Raw genomic sequence first — 19,960 nt, forward strand, 5'->3', positions numbered from 1 at the left:
TAAAAATATAAAAACATAAATCAAAAGCCCTCATGATTGCTTCTCAGTTTTGGAGTGAATACTGTCCTGTGCTGCTGTACTACTTACACAACTTATTTTGCAAACAAGCTTGTAAAGGAATGCTTTATGCTGTTGATTTGCCAACTCAAAGCATAGCCTTTTGGATATTAAATTCCATTAACTCAGAAATGTACACTTCAAGATATACAAAACATCAACATCACTGATATGAGAGTATTCCAATGTATGAATCTTAAAGTACAGTTTAGGTATCATAAGACCATGCTATTTTTCTAAGGCTAGAAATAGTGCTTTAAACCTGTTAAGGTTTTCACGGCAGACAGCTTAGCATGGTAGTCCATGTACTGACTGCTTTTCAACATTATGAAAAGTTGCTGCTACAGTCAAAATGTCAGTGCTTTTGGCCCTCATAAAACAAATTCACTTACTATGCAGAAGCTGGTCACAATCATTGTAAAGAAAAAGGTTTCATTTTTGCCTAACAAGTAACATTTGCCGAAGGCTTCATCTCTTTTCAGGAAGACAGGCTGCTATGAAAAGGACTTTAAGGTACTGTCACATTGCCGCATAATGTACATGACTTCTTCCCTTACATATATTGACAGCTAATAGAAATTGCTCTGGTTATTGCCACAGAATACTTGGCTCCATCACCTAACACAGCAGAACACACCTCATGTCTCTAATGAAGGACAGAGCTGGGAAGGAATGCAGTGCGAGACTGGAGCCTGTTGAAATGGAGAAGCCACACTCATTTGGCCACATCTACTACATCTGTAAAGAAAACCCAGAACTTGATTTCTTCATGTCAGTATTTGTTTGAACCATGGCCCTGATGGCTCCTGTCACCAAGTATGTGTGAGTTAAAAAACAGTAAAAACATGAATGTTCTGTGTTTTACCAGCAACTTCCAGCATGATTTGTGCAACACAGAGAAGGGAGACGTAGCCAAGAAAGAGAGCCTCTCTCTGGAGAGCCAAGAGGTGAAATAAGAGTCATCACATCTACAGACATCTCTGTTTCAGAGGCAGAGGTGATTCAAATAACACAGTTGAGCATTGAGCTCATGTCTGTTCTACTGCTGTTAAAACCAAAACGGTTTTGGATAGCTTCGGACTATTCCTGCCTCATTCTCTGGCTTCCCAGTCTCTATTTAGGGCTGTTGCTGCTTCCCCCTACCCTCTTGTGCTGAACTCAGCAATAATGTATTAGGTTACAGTTAATTATGGTAAACTATCAGAATCCATTGGCACCATAACACAAAGCTATCCACAGCCATCAGCCAGAACGCTTATCTTTTGAACAGGCATCAATCTCTATGCATTTCTTGTTGCAAAGTGCCCTAAAAATACCACTGCAAAGAGTACAAATACAGGCCAGCAAGCAACAGAAAAATGCACAGGACCAGGTTTTCTTGCTGGCCTCAATGACCCAAGGTACATAAGAGCAACTCTGCTTGGAGACAGAAGGCACCACGGCCAAGTTTTGCTGGTTGTTTGCTAGGGTTCAACACCTTATTCATTAAATGCCATCAGTAAGTTTTTCATGCAAAACCATTAAAAATGATCTTCCAGAGAGAGTAATAAAAAGCGTTCTTCATTCTCTCTCTCATCTCCCACTCTTGAAGCACCTTCTAAGAGAATGAAGTGCAGAATTTTATTTATTTATTTTTGAAAAGCTCTCTGGTAATCTTCAAGTTCTTGTTCACAGAAACAAGAAGATGTTTCCCCCCTGCCCTGCACTGCTTTAACACTCTGTTATAAACTGCAGCATCCTGGTTAAAACTTCAAATTGGAGGTATGCATACAGCTCCCTCACATACTTCACTTTCCTAGCAGCTCTCTAGTTTCTAAGACATATGCTGTGAAAGATGTCAAAAGGATTCGTGCAAACATATCATTTTCTTCTGCTGCAGCGTTCTTTATTCTCTTCGAAGAGGAAGGGGGTTTCTTTATTTCTAGGTCCATCTCATCATAGAGTAAGCTTACAGGAGAATGATAAGAAGGAAATAATAAAGGGAATCCATAGGCTTACACTGTTCTCTGCAAGACCACTCAGCACCCCGAGGGTATACATACAGTGCACAGATACAATTACCACACACGTGTCTGCTGTTCTGCAATAATGAAGGAACGAAACTGCAGTTTTTCCATGTAGAGTTATAATTACCTATTGAAAACACAAGTCCTTCCTGGCAGTTGTTTTATTTTCTTGCAAGATTTAATCAGAACTGATTTACTGAGGTTTTAGTCCTTATTTTGTCTGGCTTGGGTGCTGCTTTGCACTATTCAAACTTTTTAAAAGAAAATACACTCGGCCGTTTTTATATTACAAACCCAACCAATCTAAAGCAATGTTTAAAAACAGAACACACATATGGATAATAGCGATTTATCTTCAATGCACAGTGGATTCAATCCTATACTTTATAACTATTACACAGATAGACTGATGGTTCTGTAATGCTTCCAACTTGTCTTCCATACTTAAAGTATTCCAACTTGTAATCCACTGGCTTGATGAACTCATTGCAGCTATCGCCATCTGTAAATGGTCCAGGTTCCTTGCACAGACCATAGGGACAGTGGCACTTCTAGTGGGCCATTGCTCTTATTTCACCTATGACGGTCCTGGATGAACACTCCTCTCTTTCCCTTCCCTACAAAAGGAGCATAGACAATTGTACCTTGTGGATGGCTAAAGACAAGTGAGATGAATCCCATCACAACAGCCTAACCACACCCCTCCTGTGTCAGCCTGCACCCCCATACGACTGAGGTGGGAATAGAGCTGTTTTATGCAAGACACAAAATCGTGCCCTGGAGCAATAATGATGAACAGGAAATGATACCCTGCCCCTAAACACACAAAAGCACTGTTTTTAATTTGAAATAACTTTATTACAGTAGATCTTTTATGCCATGTTTAGCAAAATGGAAACGTTATTCCTAGCACACCAACTAACTATATTAAGTGTTCACACGCAGAGAACAAGCCCAGGCAGCAGAAACCCTGGTGTTGCATGCTCTAATGTAGTGAAAATTTAACTTTTACAGTCAAGCTTACCTCAAACAGTGCAAAGCATATCTGAAGGTCCATAGAAAATAAAGTACGAAGAGATTGTTTGGGGTGAGATTGTAACTGTCATCAGCTTGAGCTTCACTTAATGCGTGTCCAGGACTGGTACAGGACAGCAGAAAGTAATAAGGAGACAGCTAATGCATCAAGTAATTGCTAGTATAACTCAAGAAAAAAATCATAGAAGGAAGACTGTCCTTGCCCTACAGATTTCCAAACCTTAAGTGAGCTCTGTTTTTTTTTCAGGTTCCCCAAGCATTTTTTTCAGGTTTCCTGACGCGAGTCCCTCCCAAGCAGCCTGAAAATCCACAAAAGCACTGCAAGAACACTGTTCCCAAAGATCTCCCTTGAATGTACTGGGTCACTCTGAAGAGGAACACTGCTCCCCAGCTGCCATACTGAGGACAGCTAGTCTCACTTGCTCTAGAAGAGGTAAAAAACAAGGGCCTGAGGGACCATCAACCAACTCCTGAACTTCCCTAGAGTTGCAGCAGTGTGGGTCACCACAACAGCCTGGCTGCTGGCAAGGAGGGGAGGCCACTCTTCAGTGTCCCAAAGCTAACGAGATGGCTGGCTCGAAAGATCTCCTCATGATCTGTCAAAAGAGCAAGTTCTCATCAGCTTATTCTACCCAAATCCCTACTAAGACGAGAGAGAAGAAAGGCACCCACAGAGTTAAACTGCAGCTGACTGCAGTACTCTCCAATCAGACCACTCCTTCCACCAAAGATTAAGGCAGAAAATGTGGTTCTCTCCTAAACACTGGGAAAAGAGATAACCTAATATGCATTTCTCCTCCATAGGCATCAACAAAATTCACATCGACTAGATCATTTAGTGACTGGAGACTGTTTTTCAGTTTTGCCTCCCACTTGGTTTTGACGAGATGCAAACCCTGCCCATTCACAGCTTATCAAATTCCAGGATGTTGGCACCAAGGAAACTAAGCCATTTGGACTGAAAATTCAGCCAGGAGGGACCTGCGCCTCTAAAAGATATCCTCCTCCAATGTTTCCTTGCTAATAGCTCTCTAGTGACACATAACACAATTATCTTCCATAAAGGAGAATGATTCCATTGATCCAGCTTCAGTAAAATATTAATGGTACCTACTTCATTATCTCCAGAGATTTCTTTTTTTTTTTTTAATTACAATATATTAATGTGAAATTATTTAATACAATTTTACAATATTTTGACTTCTGGAAGAGATTAAATAACTAGAGAGCAGTTTTAAAACACTGACTTCCAACATAAATATTCTCTTTCTTGCCAGCTGACGAACCTACAGTCTGCACGGGCATTTAGCCATTTATCCAACTTGAATTCCCTGGGCTTTTCACTTTCCAGTAAGAGAAGCAAACTTACAGAGCACACAGACAAAGGAACTGGGTCAATTTGTTCCCCGATGTAACCCAAATAGATTAAATTGGGATACACCAGAGATTAATTCAACACATGGCATGTAACCTACAAAACGAAAATTCCAAGAAATCTAATTTTTAACACCCCACTAACATTTACCAGAGGCTCTGATCCAGTTTCACAAGTATACGCTTACCATCTCGTGTCAGTCCTATAATGGCAAGTAGCCATAAGTCTTAACTAGATATGGACCCGGTTTTTAAAAGCTACTCTAAACACTAAAGCAATAAATAAAAACAAATACTAAGTTCTTAAGGATTATTAGACAATCGCTCACAAAATTTTAAAGAAAGAAATAATTACTGTACGCTACGCACCATAGATCATTTCACTTCTAATAAATATTTCTTGCCGATCTGGACAGCAAAGGTAACTTTCACTGTCTCTTAACAACAAAAAGCTGCAACTTAAAAGGCTCTAAACACTACTTATTTTAAGTCACATGCACATCTTGACACATCTTGGTTATGTCATGGAAGACTGAGGAGAAAAAGTTTAGTTCACCATCATTAAAGACATTTTAAATGAAAACTATTTTGAGGCAGTTGTTTTTCCTTGCAATACTAGTATCTCTTACACATACTAAATACTGGTTCAGTTTGCTTAACAGATATTTCAAAGTATTTTAATAACAATTATATGGTATTTAACTTTTCCTACACATTATAAAGATAAGCTGGGAAAAAAAAAAACACCAAAAAACAACTCCACCATTTAGCAGTGTGCATCAGCTCTAGAAAAAGGAATACTTAAGTAACACTTGATAGGGTTCCACAGTTGCCTACTACTGTGGCGTTCTATTATGTTTGCTCAATGCATAAATAGTTGTTGTTTTTTCCCTTCGTCATAACAAAATAAAAAACATGCTCTGTATGGGAGCTACACATGCCTTATTGTATACACAGCAGCTCTTACAGACAGTACTTTGCCCATTATGACATCTATAAAGTGATCTATGAAAATCTTGCCTACCTGATCTTGATACCAGAATTAATTCTCTAACAAAGCAGTGATGATACTCCTATCAAACCAGCATCTACCTCTTTTGTACAGCTCTGCTGGTTTTATAATGGTAAAAGAAATCAGAACCAGAAAAAAAAAAAAAAAAAAAAACCAACAACAACTGATTTTTAGACAACATGGCACACAGAAGTCACTAGCTCTGCATCAGCCCGCTCAGTGCTGTAAGGCAGTGGCAATCCAGCTCGTTGTCCTGCTAGAAGGCGCTGTGTCACTTTGCACCAGCTTCAGATTGGGCCCAGCAAGAACAGCCACCGTGTAAGAAACGTGACATTGCCACACCGCTGCTCTTCACAAAGGGCTGCGTTGCACAGAGAAAAGTAGGCAAGGCCAAATTCTAGCAAAACTGCACAAATCAAATAAGCAACACTTAAGGAAGAACAAATGTTAAGGCCAATCTTAGCTTGACCCAAAAGTGAGCTAAAGGTTAAAGTACAAACTAAGCTTTTTTCCTCAGTCACCCCTTTTTTCCCTTTGTTTTCCTTGCAGTGGATAACACAGCCTTCCCAGCCTCAACCTCAGCTAGACTAAACAGAAAAAAAAAAGGAGGGTCTAAGAGGAGCATAATCGCTCCATCTACAGGTAGCGATACAAAGGACGTGTAATATACATATTCTTTAAACACCCTATCATACTTCCCACCCCGAGGATTTGGAACCAATGCTACAGCTAACAGCCTAATGTAGGGATAATTACCACAGTATGAAACACCGTAGTCTGCAGAAAAAGATCACGAAATTTGCTGCATCTTCCACAAGCTCCTAGACTAACTATATTACATGCATGACAAAACCTCTATTAATAGATCAGCACAGAAATTTACTCACTCAGTCTGCTAAAACTAACGGAAATATCATGAACCTCACTGGGCTAGGATTAAGATCTAACGTCCGTACTTGAGCAAGGTGTCTAAACCCAAACAATGGTCCCGAATAATTACCTCATCCTGCTACTGAAAGCGTACAAGTGACAAAAGAGCTGACCACCCTAGAAGTTAAAACAAAATGTTAGTCAGTCCTATACTTGCATTTATCTGTACTACACAAGTCTGCGCTTAGTTCTTCAGGCTACTATTTTATCAAGGCCAGCAAGAAAGTCATAGAAAGCAAGAACTGAAAATAAGAAAAAAATAAAAATAAAAAAAAATCAGTCTGAAGTATTTCAGTGGCTACATCTGTTTTTCAGCGGCTGCATCAGACGTAGTTTCACTTAACACAATGCAGGTCAGGTCACTGCCTAAGGCAAATGCTTATCTGTTGCTTTATTGTTCACCAAGGAAGTTCTGATGCTGCAAGATGTGGAACATGAATTCATAATGATACAGTGCAACAAACCACATGTAGTCAGCTAGTAAGTGGTGACTGTCACTAACGTGAAATACGATTAAAAGATAGTACAATATTAACAAAATGAGGTATGCTGAGATTACATCTAAAGCTTCCAAATGCAATAGCTCCAGCGTTAAATAAGCCATGAGAAACATCTGGGAGTGTTTGACATAAATGGAAGCTGCAGTCAGTTGTTGGACATCATATGAAAATGCTTAAGGAATCACTGGTGAGAGAGATGCTCTTCAAAGGCAGGACAGCATGCATAACATAGGACAATCTTTGGCAACTCACTTTTGCATTGCTAATGCTGACATTGAAGAATACACTGTGATGAAAAGCAAAATAAGCTCTTTGAAAAAGTTGGTGTCATTCTTCGTTCGGATCAACTGAGAAAAAATGTACTTGCTGAAAGCTTTTTGAAAGTTATATATATGATCTGAAATAACTGCTGAAAGATTACCTGGCATTAAGGCTTGTTGCAGATAAAGACAAACAAAGTCAGAGGCTGCAACGTTCTAAATAACACGGCAACTCCTTCTTTCCAGTTTGCATGCACTTCGTAATGACTAGCACTGGAAGTAGCTGGAGGAAAAAGGCAGGGCTGGAATTCGCTGTACATCAGCCCTTACTACTCTGAGAGGCCTCCCAACAATCTTTTACAACCTAGACTATGCAAGAACATTTTCTTCTGACAAGAGATTCTTCATAGCGTAAAAGATAAAGTGATAAGGATAGTCATATGAGCCATCAAAGATGTGGGCTTCAGAATAGAGCAACTCTCATATTACAAGCACAAAGCATCATTTTTGCTAAAAAAAAGAAAAACAGCTGCTAAACTGGAAAACCAGTCTATTTTTTTTTCATATGAGTACTTATCACTACGTCATTAATAAAATATTTAAAAGCTCTTGTTGAGTTGGCATAACAAAATTGGTATTTCTTGCAAAACTTCGGTAAACAACAAATTTTATACCTGTATCTTTGTTGTGATGTTCTCTTGAAATTTTACCAAGCCAGTATGGTAGTCCAATAACATCGCACACGTGGAAATTAATTCAGGAAATGTATATGCACTGCTTCATTTAGCTCAAAACATCTACTCCAATAAACTCCTACTTTGTGTTAAGTCCCATTACTTCATTTCAAATGCATTATAATTTTTCTGTATATTCAATATGTAAGATATAAAAAAAAACTTACTGAATAGCACCATCTTCCATTTAGGTAATATAAAAAAGGATCTTGAGGTTTAAGTTCAATTGCTTTGTCTAGGTGCTCCTATTAAAAAGAAAATCAGTGTCACTTTAGATGTTTGCTTGGCAAGGGTGTTTACTTTCTAAGAGATTTGCTGCAAATCATATACAAATTCAGAAGTTTTCTTCTGCTGCAATTATTTTCTAACATCCTAAATATATTTTAACTAGCAAAACTCTTCCTTATGGAGGAAAACCACAAAAAAAATTACTTAACAACTTTGCACACAATGCAACAAGACCACAAATAAACTGCTCAAAACTTCAATCAAAGAGCTCGAAAACTTTTGCCTGAAAAAAGGCAACAACTTAAATTACATTCTTTTTATTTACAGTTAGTACTAGGGAACCGTCACACACCCAATCAGTGAGAAAGCAACCACTGTCTTTGATAGTTCTTATATGCCAGCACCCATCATTGAAGTCTTTTCCACCCTGTAATACTACTGCTCTAATGAAATGGTACAGGACACAACAAATCGTTATTATAATGTAAAATTCAGGAAATAAAAGGGTTCTGCTGCAGTGAAACAGTAACAGTTAGAAAGCATCCAATATAGTGATTCTTCCAAAACCACTGTCATTACAGGTCATAAATATCTTTATTTCTCTCTTTAATTTAATGAAGAAAGCTCTTACTGCTCAACCTGAGTTTAAAGAAAAAAGAAATACATTACTTCACCCCTAAGTACTATTTGTCTCAAATCTCTCTTCTAAAGCTTCATTTTTTTCAGATCTCTTTTCTTTTCTAAGTCAGTCACTAAAATATCTGAGTTATACAGATATGAGAGCCTATTATTCTATCATTTTGTCCACAAACTAATCACATAGGAGCTATGTTTTCATGCTATTATTTTTCCCAAAGCCTTAGCATTGCCAAATGATCCACTTGGATTTCAGAAATTACTTCTGAAGAGCAAAACCTCACTGAAAAGGCAACTAACAACGTGGTTTCTTTTTAAATCCCATCCTTAAACAACTGCAGCACTTCTCTTCTTTTTTTTTTTTGTTTCTTCTTTTTTTGTTTTGTTTTGTTGTTGTTCATTTGGTTGGTTGGTTTTATCTTTGTCGTTTTCCCTTTCTTACCTAGCTAGCTGCAGCAGTTGGGGCTTAGCTAACTTGGCACAGCCTGGATGTAGTTAATGCGACACTCCAAGCCCTACCACGGGCTGGATGTGACGGGGACCTGTCACACATCTGCTGCCTCTCACTGATACCCAGAACGGGAGGACACTGGCTTGGTGGGCAGTGGGGAGAAAGCGCCAGAGCAATACTGAGGACAAGAGGTAGGGAGCACGTGCAACAAAAACTGCTAACTAGAATACACATTTACCTCTGAAAGGACAGTGTTAAAACAAACATAACTTATTAAAGGAGGCATGAAGCATGATTGCAGGACTATGTTAGTTCATCACTTAACAATTTGTATGTTTTGATTTTCTGAACAGAATTGTTACTCCCTTTTCCTCTTCCCTTTCACTACAAACTATAACAGAAATCTTGATGTTCCTCCCAGAATCCTACATCAATTTTTTTTATTTTTTGAAAGCATATAATCTGTTTGCATACATAAAAATAACTTCATTTTAACATCGACACCAAAATAAACCTGTGAGTCTGAATTACTGTGTTGGAAAAAATTCTTTGACACTGTATAAGGAAATAATTTAAAGGAATAGCTTAAACAAAACACCAAAAGCCTACAAAAACATACCTTAAAGAGATAACCATTCCTGATTTTGTTTTGAACACTTTCAAACTGAGACATATAGCCACACATAATTGCAAACCTGAGAGGGGAAAAGAAAAACACACACACATACTTTTTGTGATTTAAATAAACCTTTGATTCAAATTACAAAATATTTCAATACCTAGTTCACAGATTAACAACTGTTTTTCTTCCATCTTGACAGCTGGATAGAAGTTTGGCATGAACTGTACATATTCAGGAGCAGACAACAAAATAATACAAAACAAATAATGGAAACAAGAAGCTTAAATGACACTGTCAATGAACTGAAAAAACAGGGATTTTTCCGCCAAAATTTCCAGACAGCACCAGCGTTGACAAAAGCTTAACTGGACATGTTGTGCTCCAGACTGTGACACTCTGGGAATGGGAACACCATCAGCCACGGTACCTCACCTGGGAAGGCAAATTCTTGAGGCAGGCTCAGCAGCAAGCCACACAAGCCTCAAAAATCATACAGTCATCTTCTACCTTTCTCAAGCATTTCTGTGCATTTCTGAGCCTCTAGCATTCTTTTAACAGTGTTAAAATTATTTAAAAAGCATACAAAACATTTTGCTCTTAGAAAATCCCTTCTGCCCTTACTAGCTGTATATTGCTAAGTTGTTTTTTTTTTTTTTAATCTCAGAAATTGTGTACTGTGAGCAGAGATAAAAGAAATGCAAGGTCGTTTCTGTTAAAAAATTGTCTAATTGTTAAACAGGTAAAATTGGAAATATTTTCAGAGATGCCTCTCTGTAGAAAGTTATTTTCTAAGCAACACTGTTGACTTATTGATGCTTCATTTCAACTTTTATTGCTTTGTCCTTATTACTTCAATAGCTACAGAAGCTACTGTTCATAAGGCAGCTCTCCCACGTATGTCAGTCCCACATTTCTTAGGCCTATATTCATTGCTATTACGACAATTTTACATTTCTACAAATGTACAATGTACAAAACTAAAAGAACCACCTAAGATATATTTAGGCAGTATAAACCAATAAAGATGTTTTCTTTTTTTTCAGAATTTTACTTTTGTATTAAAAATTTCACAATGTAATATTGAATTAAAACAAAGAACAATCTTAAAAAAGGGGGAAAAAGTTGAAGCACAGAGAAAAACAGGAGAGTTGTGCAAGAAGCTTGTTAAGTTAATGATGCTAACAGAGCCACAATCCATATGGTGCACACAGTTTATAAGCATTACTAAACCTCAGCTTTCTTGAATTTCTTTATATAATGTAATTATTCAAGCTCCAATGAATTCTCATTAAAATGTCACTGTTATCATAACTAATTAAATAATTGTATTACTTACAGTCATACCTAATGTTTTTAATTTAGGAATACCCACGCTACAGGTTATCGTATTTTCAGTCTGCAAGTGTTTCCAGGTAAGGCATGAAAGTCAGAATAATGAGTAGCTGAAGTTGTAAGAGCTCCATACAGCCTGCCAAACGCTGCTGAGCACGATGTAAGTTGTGACCAACAAGCACAGAACAAAACCCAGCTAATGGCAGCACTACTTCTGACGGTTAAATCTGCAAGGGAAGTGTATTTCGTATGGGAAAGAGCTGGGAGGGAGAGAAAAAGCAAGGGTGGTGGGTCAGGAAAGTTCAGGTATTTAGAAAGAGGGGGTAGGCACGGAAACCTTTATTAGGCTTCAGTAACTCAGGCAACGTTTCCCATATTCCCTTTACTCATTAAGTGCTAATCTGATAAACTCAGCATACCATAGCTAAACGGATTGCTGCTACAAAAGAAAACAATGAAAAGCGAACAAGCTAATCCAGCACCTTGCAGTATTTCCCTGTCTGTGCGTGACAAGAAAGAGGGCCTTAGTCTAAACCAGTTCAAAGAAAAACTTCTACTTACAGCTAAAATGGCCGGGAAGGGAAATCCCAGTAAAATTTTCAATGAATGAAAAAATAAGCTGACCTACTAACTTGAAAGCTTTTTTTTTTTTCCCCTCCAAGGAAAAAATGAGAACATCTTTCTGTATTAACTTCCTTTTTGTCTCTATTTTACACTTTTGAACTGGGCTATACAAAAAAGACATTGGCATAAATCTGTTAATTTGATTTAAAATTTGATGGCATTTCAGATGCTCATTTCTGGGAGAGAAAAAAAAGTGTTTTTTTTTTGGTTGTTGTTGTTTTTTTATTATTATATTTGGTTTTGCCTATAAAGAATTCTTAGACGTTTGAAATGATTTTAAATTTTTAAAAAAGAAGCATAAGAAAGCAAACTTTATTCTCACTGATCCAGACAGTAGTATTAAGAAAATGATCAGTGCAAACTCGGGAGGACCTAGCTAAATACGGTTCCATCTGTTTTGTTTTTTTTTTTTTTTTTAATTAAATCCAGAAATCGTCTTGCCAGGTCCATGGCACAGCTCTTCGCAAGGCAAAGCAGAAGTGCTGCTGCTGCCCAGATCCTCACCCCGCAGCTGAGCTCCTCGGTCTTCCTCAGCGCCCTGCCCCATCTAGTGGCCACACGCGGAAACATCCAACAACTGAAGGCCCTAGGGGTATTAACTTTTTTTTTTTTAAAAAAAAAAAAAATACATCAGCATTTTGTCCGCTATTATAAAAACAACAGGGAAAAAAATAAAAAAAAAATCACATAATAATGATTAAATACCTTAAGAAATGAGAGAAATATATCTTTTGCAAGCAAGTTTTCCTGTTTTTCCTCACAACCGCTGCTTAGTTATGCTCTGTGAAAATCAGAATTAAAATACTCCTATGCTATCTTCTCAGAGAAAAATAAAAAGCTATGCAATACTAGCACTGAAAAGAAGTGAGCTAACAGCTAATGTTACCCCTGCTTAATGTCAACAAATGGCCACAGAAATTCATCAAAATAAGTGTAACTTAGATGGTCATGTAACTTCATTGATACGGATAAAATACTTCTATGCAGATTAATCATTCACAATTAAAACTCTATTATTATTTTTTCCCCAGATCAAGGAGAATTCATGTTATCCCTTCTGGTGTTCCAGAATTTCTATACATATTCTGACAAAATAAGACTGGGAGGGGCATACCTGCTTCAAAAGGAAGAGCAGCAGGTGGATCCAGCAAGTTTTTACATCAAGAATGCTCGCAAGCAACATGAATTTTATAACCACGAATTCAGAGAGATGATACCAACAGCTAGGCTCTGGCAACCACAGCTTATCCATCCCATATGAGATGGATATACAGAAAAGATTTAAAGCCTCCAGTCAAAATTAAGCCACATTAGGACACTCCAAATCCCATTTTACTACTTGGCCTTCGATCCCCTCGCACACATATTTCACGGACTCATATATTCTGACAGTCTCTGCAATGCAGCCAGACCCCAAAGCTTTCTTTTTAATCTGATGTCAATGAGATATCAATTCCTATTGAATTGCAGGGAGATTTTTGCAACTTATATTGCTGCTTATGACTCCTGTTACATTGCTCTTTTAGAGATCAGAGTTTTTGAATTCTTCAAGTTGTATCACTTTGATACAATGATGCATCCTTATAAAAGTATAGCTATTAAGATTCAAAGGAAAAATAAAGCATGAGTTTGCTATCACCTCCCTTATGGGGGTGAGGGTACACCTCACTTAGTGGCTAAGAATGTGAAAGACAGACTGCCAAAGGACAAAGTGCCTGTCAAAGGCCAAGGTGCAAAGTGAAGTGTTTAGGATTTGGGTTGTTGGGTGTCGGCTTTTTTATTTTATCTAGTTTGTTTTGTTTTTACAACTTGGAATGCATCTAAGTCTACACTGTAGAAATTGGCAGAAAAATAGTTTTCATATTAAAAAATTACCAGAGCACTGAAGCTGAGCTCCAGGAAGACATCACATGTAGCATACACTTGCATAGATGGCACTTCCATGAAAAACACAGACATATTTTGGTTAAAAAAAAAAAAGTTAAAAAAATATGAAAGTAAGAACATTGAAGAATTGTGGCTTAAAAAATTCTAACGCAATAAATCAAAACAAGAAAACATGCTGCTGCTAAGTAACATTCACAGAAGTTCATCAGTAGAAAATGTGTGCCATAGTTCTATTTCTGAGACTGTGGAACCCACAACTGAATTGTGTTCCAAAAACTTAAATTTTATTTTTGTAACAGACATTAGTGGTCCTTACAGCTGCAAATATGACCTTCAAAAAATTATCCAGGTATAGTCCTGACAAACCTGGAAACAGAGCGAAACGATAGCTTTCACAGAGAGCAACACAACACCTGCCCTTGACAGGAAGGTAATAAGGGACCACTTGGTTGCCAGTATTATTTTCCCTGTGACCATTCTGGCAAAAAGCTTCTAGTAAATAGATGTTTTCACAATTCAAACCTACCTCCTTTGAACTTGCTGCATTGCTGTTTCAAGAACCTTATCCCAGGGGATGCATCACAACAGGACTATCTGAAGCCCTCTGTGCTTCTGTCATGCAAGTGTCAACATCTGCTACCTCCCCTCCACAATCAGGAAAATCCACACCACAAAAGATAAAAACATGAGCAGACAGAGAACTTGGGAGGAAGAACCACAAACATCCTGAGGCACTGCAACATTTCTGAACAGAAACATTGCAGTGACCCGTTCTATGGAAATGAAAAAATAAAAATAAATTCCTCACTAGGTTGTGTTTTTTTTTTCCTCAAAAAATGACTTACCTAATCACTAACCCCAGCAACCACATAGTCCTTATAGGTGACCTTCCACCATTATCTCATTTAAGTGCTCTTTAACCAGGAATACACACCTCTCTGATCCACTTACTATAGAACAAGTTACACATTTGCAGAAATGGCTTCTAAATTTGTCCTTCTGTATTTGATTTTTTTTTTCCTTAATAATAAGTAATTTAAGGATAATTGATTAAGATTAAGCGTAATTAAGAACAAAGATTACTGTAAAACTCATTTTTGGTCTTCTCATAAAGCTACAACAAGACAATACTACTAACCTGAAACCTTGTTACAGAAAGTTTGACTGAGAGCAGTATTTCTGGTCCAGGTATCAACTCCTGAAAAGTAAGACTGTACAATAGAAACAGACACTTGTAGCTTGTAATTTGTGTGTCTCTGCTACAGTTCAAAAGTCACTTTAAATAAGGGATAACTCAGGAGAGAAGGTTACAAGTGTTTAGTTAGATACCTGGTATAGATTTCATTTTAAGTCAGTAGTATGACAATAACCTACAAAATGTTCTTTTACGAGTTTTATTTCACTAGAAAAATACTTTTCTGTCATTGAGCCCTACAAATTACCTGTTATAATTCTATTACTAATAGTACGTGGCATAAAAAATCTTGGGGGCAACCGTGGTTCAGGAGGAGCCTTCACTTAAAATTACTAGGTTTTCACTTGATAATTTCTGGTCTAAATGAAAAACATATGCTATACAAGGTATACAAGGTGCTATCAGCAGGTAAGATCTACAGAGTAGCCTGAACTTAACTGCAGCACTAAGTTTGTTTGTGGCAAACAAACCAAAAAGTAGCGCACCAAATGGTTTTTCTAAGTAAATGGTATGAAAACTGTCTGCATCTAGGAACCTCTCTGTTCTTTGCAAAACCTGTAACAGCACCTCTTCAGCAAAAAAAAGGAGGTGCAGGGCCCTGGGTAACAGCAGAGGAGCTTTCTGGACCAAAATCTTGAACAAAACAATCAAAAAAAAACCTCACAAACATAAAACCCACTGGTTTTGCAAAAGAACTTAAAGATTTGTGTGCTATTAACATGTGTCTATATTTTGTGTTTTCTGTAACTGTAAAATCGTAAAGCACTCTGAAGCCATCTGAAGTAACCACAGTACTGAATCATCCTTGTTGTACTTCCAATTAAAAACTTGATTATAAAGATGGTTCATGGTCCAAGACTAACCGCGAGGGTTCACAAGTATCATTTAGGAATCACTGACCCACTTTTTTTGAGACGTGGGGAAAATACCATGACCTGCAACTGGCCTATGCCAACTTCTGCACGCAGGTTCTTTCACAGCTTGAATAATCAACGCAGGCTGCACAAATCAGCAAGCCATGCACATTAGCCATTCCTCATCTCTTTGGGGGTAATCAAACAAATAATAAAAGGTTACAGCTATGTTTTTATTTTCCAGTGTTTCTATTTACTAAAGTTTTTTAGAATTGACCATTCAAAAAAGGTTTAGTGATCTGACTGGCAACCACAGTATGAAGTGTGATCACATTGTATGTAAGACACAACAACTGAACTCTAGGCCTACATGAACAAGAGTCTGCCGACAAAATCATTCCACAAAGTTCTCCTGCTGCAGATAAAAAATTACATTTTACTTCCCAGACAGCTTATAGCAGTTGCACAGCACAAGTAAAACCCTGCTCTGGAAAAGGGATGTTTTTGCCAGCGTAACTCTCATCTGCACTAGGGCTTTACTGAACAGTTATGTCAGTCAGGGTGTGACCAAAACATATTTTATTTATGCTGTAAACAGAGCTTTCAAGCAACAGGGATAAGCTTCCAAAAGAAACTTTGAGAGGCCTATTGCCCTGCTCTTTGCTAAACTGTAAAAAGAGTGCCAGATTATATAAAGTTCTATGGAAGTGTTATTGTGAGACAATATTCAACAGTGCAGCTGCAAGTGACCCTTTCTGATGCAGAGGAAAGGCAAGAAGTAGTTGTAAAGACTAATTCAGTTCCAGTGAAGTGTTCTCCATTGAAAATCAAAAAGGAATTGGCCCTAAAATTGGAAATATACACACACATCTAAGCTAGCATTACCCTCATTGGATGGATATTAAAGAACAGCAAACAATTAACTAAAGATCTACATCAGAAATCTTCAATACAAACTGAATTGCAACTTGCAAGAGAAATATGAAGTAATAAGAAGAGGTTCTATAAATATAGCAGAAGGAAAAGAACCACAAAGAAAAGTATTTAACAATTCATAACCAGAAAACAAAACAAAACAAAAAGAGATGAAACCAACATGGTTGAAATCAATTTCCTCCTCCTTGCTTATATCCCTGCCCCCTCAGGGGTTAACTGTAAGTGGAGAGCAGGGAATATGACCAGGAGCAGAACAGGCGTATCATTTAATCCTTACTCATTTATTAAACAGTTTAAGACAACATTAGAAATAATGCATGAGTGAACAATGTAGACAGCAGCTATACCAAACATGCATTAAAACCTTAGCCATGCTGATAGGAAATAACAAAACCCCTACGGAAAGATAAAGTGCAGATTAGGAAGAAATCAACCAAATCTTTCCATAGGCAAGGTCAGAAAGCCAGCTTCAGCAGCAGCAGCTAATACCGAAACAGGTAATCTTACATGAAAAGTGAAAAAATTCTGTCTGACAAAGCAATGGACTTACCTTACACAGGCTAAGATTATTTAGTAGGTTCTTCAGTTACCTTATATAACTTAACAAACTTTTACATCGGCAGTGAGATGAAAAGGAAGGATTTTGGTCTGAGACAGTGTTGTTTTCCCTCATGCTGAGCTACTCATCTGCAGCCAGCCCAAGTTCTCGCTGTGTATCTGATCTCCAGGTAGAGTCAATAGAGCCCCTGTTCGATTTGCAGAATCCCTGCCTGGACTGCTCTGCCTACTGCTGCTGGAGATGCCCTAGGGTGTCCCATCACTCCCAGCTGCCGGCCCAGAAGGGTACAGGCCCCAAAAGGTCACATGTGATGTATGTCATGTCACACAAATATCCTGGCATTGTCACATGGCAAGTGGTCTATCAGATGATAATTCTCCATCCCCCGAAAGGGTAGGAGGAGTCCCTTACTCAAATGTAGACATGCATAAGGAATACATTTACATGCCAACCTGGAATTGGGTAGTGCACTTCAACTGTAAACTTGGGTAAAACTGGTACACACTTCTTCCCTAACTGACCACCTGTTAGCAATCCTAATATTTTTGTATAAAGATTTTTCATTATGCTTTTCTCTTATCATTTTTAATTACAGATTTCATATTACTCTCACATGTTATTTCTTCATGCCTTAATTGTATTTTGCTTTTCTGTTCACACACTGTCTTGGCTATTTATGATTTTAAGCAAAATTCTATTTGCATACAACTTTGAGAGTCGAGTTTATACAGGAAAGATTCCCTGAACTCTTCTTTCCTGTTCATAGCAATTAACATGTAAAATACTGTTAAAATAAACTGCATAAATTTGCATCTGCCAGACCCAACCAAAGCAGATCTGACATACAGCTGACAACCAAGTTCTTCCGGGTAATGGGGAAAGTCCCAGAAGAAAGAAGAGGGAAGAATAGTTGCTATTTCGAAAGTGAAAGAGAAAGACAGGACAGAGGTTACAGATGAGCCAGCCTAATCTGAAAACATTCTTGGATGTTTTTTTCCTTAAGTGCAGAGGTACACAAAGCAGTTAACACAAGTTTGTCCTGAAACACACATTATCAAAGAAAGCCACCTTGTTTTTTTCCTGAAAAGATAAACCAGCTCAGTATATTAAAGGAATGCAATACAGGGAATATAGACCTCACTACACCCACTGAGTTTGTCCCGTATTACATCTCTCAATCTAATTATGAAAATACTGTTTAGATTAAATCACCTGCAGACAATTGCAGAACAAGGTTCATGTGAACCTGAGCATTATTGAAGGTGTTCCATAGAGTTTTGTCCTGGGTGAATTATCTTCCAGTTATTGCATTAATGAAATCAACGCTTTATAAAAAATAGGAAAAAACAACAGAAAGAAATCCTTCAAAATAAGACTGCAAAGTGGACACAAGTATTCGCATCCCAAATGGCAAATCATCCTCAATAAACCAGAGAAATGATCTAAAATCCACATGAAATCTATGCAACTTGTGGAAAGTACTACACCAAGGAAGAAAAAAAGAAATTCACAGTCACAAAACAAGCCCACTGCTGGTTAAGTAGCAGCACAGCAGAAGAGGATGTACAGGGACCCCAGCCTAAGAGTTGCCAGGCTAGAAAGCAACATCCGACTGTCTTTCTGGAGGGAAGTTCACTACATTCAGTGCTTCAGCTGGAGCAGTATGTTGCACTACACTTTAAGAAGTTATGCATCAAATCAGAAAGACTTCAGAAAAGAAAAATTGATAAAATAATGTGGAAAAATATAATTATATCAAGCTAATCAAATCTGTTATGTCCATCTGTATCTCTAGAAAGCCACCAGTTCAGTAAGTGATAAAACCCTCACATTTATTTACAACCCACATACAAGAAGTATGGCAACTGCAAACAATACAAAAATCCATTGCCTGTAACAAGAAGCAGTAGCTTACAAAACATGAGATTCTCTACTTAAAACTCTCAAATAGGCTTTCTCAACTAACCCCTCTAATACATCTCCTTATGCTCATAACTCTTCCCTTGCTGGACGTGCCTGCCAGTACAGGATCTCACATCTGAAGTCCAGCAGACCGCCTACATCTGCCCAAATAGCATGCAAGCTTTTGTCAGCATAGTTTCTGCCACTAGAATTTACACTAGAAGATTCTGTCAGTTTTACAGGCTAGTGGAGGGGAATGGGTGGTCATGCATGCCTGTGATTTGTGATTGTTTATAGGCCCAGCTTCGGCTGAGAGGGGTATACCAGCATTATCTGAAGAAGTGACTATGACTGCGATCAGGCAAACAGCAGAAATGGCTGCAAATTGCTTTCAGCAGGTGTCCTAGCTGCAGGGGCTTCAAATCACCTTGAACTGAGGAGTGATGTTCAGATGATCCTCTTTTCTGTTAGTTTTGCCATCAGAGTAGCAACCTCCAGCTGATTGGCATTAAGAGGCAGCTGGGTAAGGCCAAAAGCAAGGGTTTTTACCTTAAACTGCCACATTACAAACACCTGGGGCCTAGGTTTCACCTCCAGACAGGTGTCATCATTACTTCCAAGAGACTGGAAAGAGTAAATGCAAATTTCTGTGATGGTGAAGCTTCACCAAGATTTCCACAGCACACCACTTCCAGCACTCCATTATTACAAAGTGGGTGTTTTGATCCCTAATTGCTATAAACTAAAAGGGAAACAAAAATCACAGAAATATGGCAATGCTCACAGGAACGCAGAAGGGAAGAATAACATAGCCATCCTTGAAGAT

The 19,960-nt window shown here is 38.0% G+C and overlaps 1 protein-coding gene across 8 annotated transcripts in view; it reads right to left on the minus strand.

The window, feature by feature from the left end:
• Nucleotides 1-19,960, minus strand: part of RMDN2 (regulator of microtubule dynamics 2) — a 46,688-nt gene that overhangs the window by 13,006 nt on the left and 13,722 nt on the right. For 4 of the 8 annotated variants that reach the window (XM_083831408.1, XM_083831407.1, XM_083831406.1 and 1 more), the window contains exons 6-7: nucleotides 9,843-9,918; nucleotides 8,076-8,153 (exon numbers count right to left, since the gene is read on the minus strand). In XM_083831408.1, coding sequence (XP_083687534.1) covers nucleotides 8,076-8,153; nucleotides 9,843-9,918 — 154 coding nt within the window. Of the gene's footprint in view, nucleotides 2,681-2,700; nucleotides 5,891-6,484; nucleotides 6,532-8,075; nucleotides 8,154-9,842; nucleotides 9,919-19,960 lie in introns of those variants that run through there. The other 4 variants (XM_083831410.1, XM_083831412.1, XM_083831409.1 and 1 more) reach the window with 4 other exon arrangements.

The sequence above is a fragment of the Anser anser genome, assembly GCF_964211835.1.
Source record: "Anser anser genome assembly, chromosome: 3".
In the NCBI taxonomy this organism is placed as follows: domain Eukaryota; kingdom Metazoa; phylum Chordata; class Aves; order Anseriformes; family Anatidae; genus Anser; species Anser anser.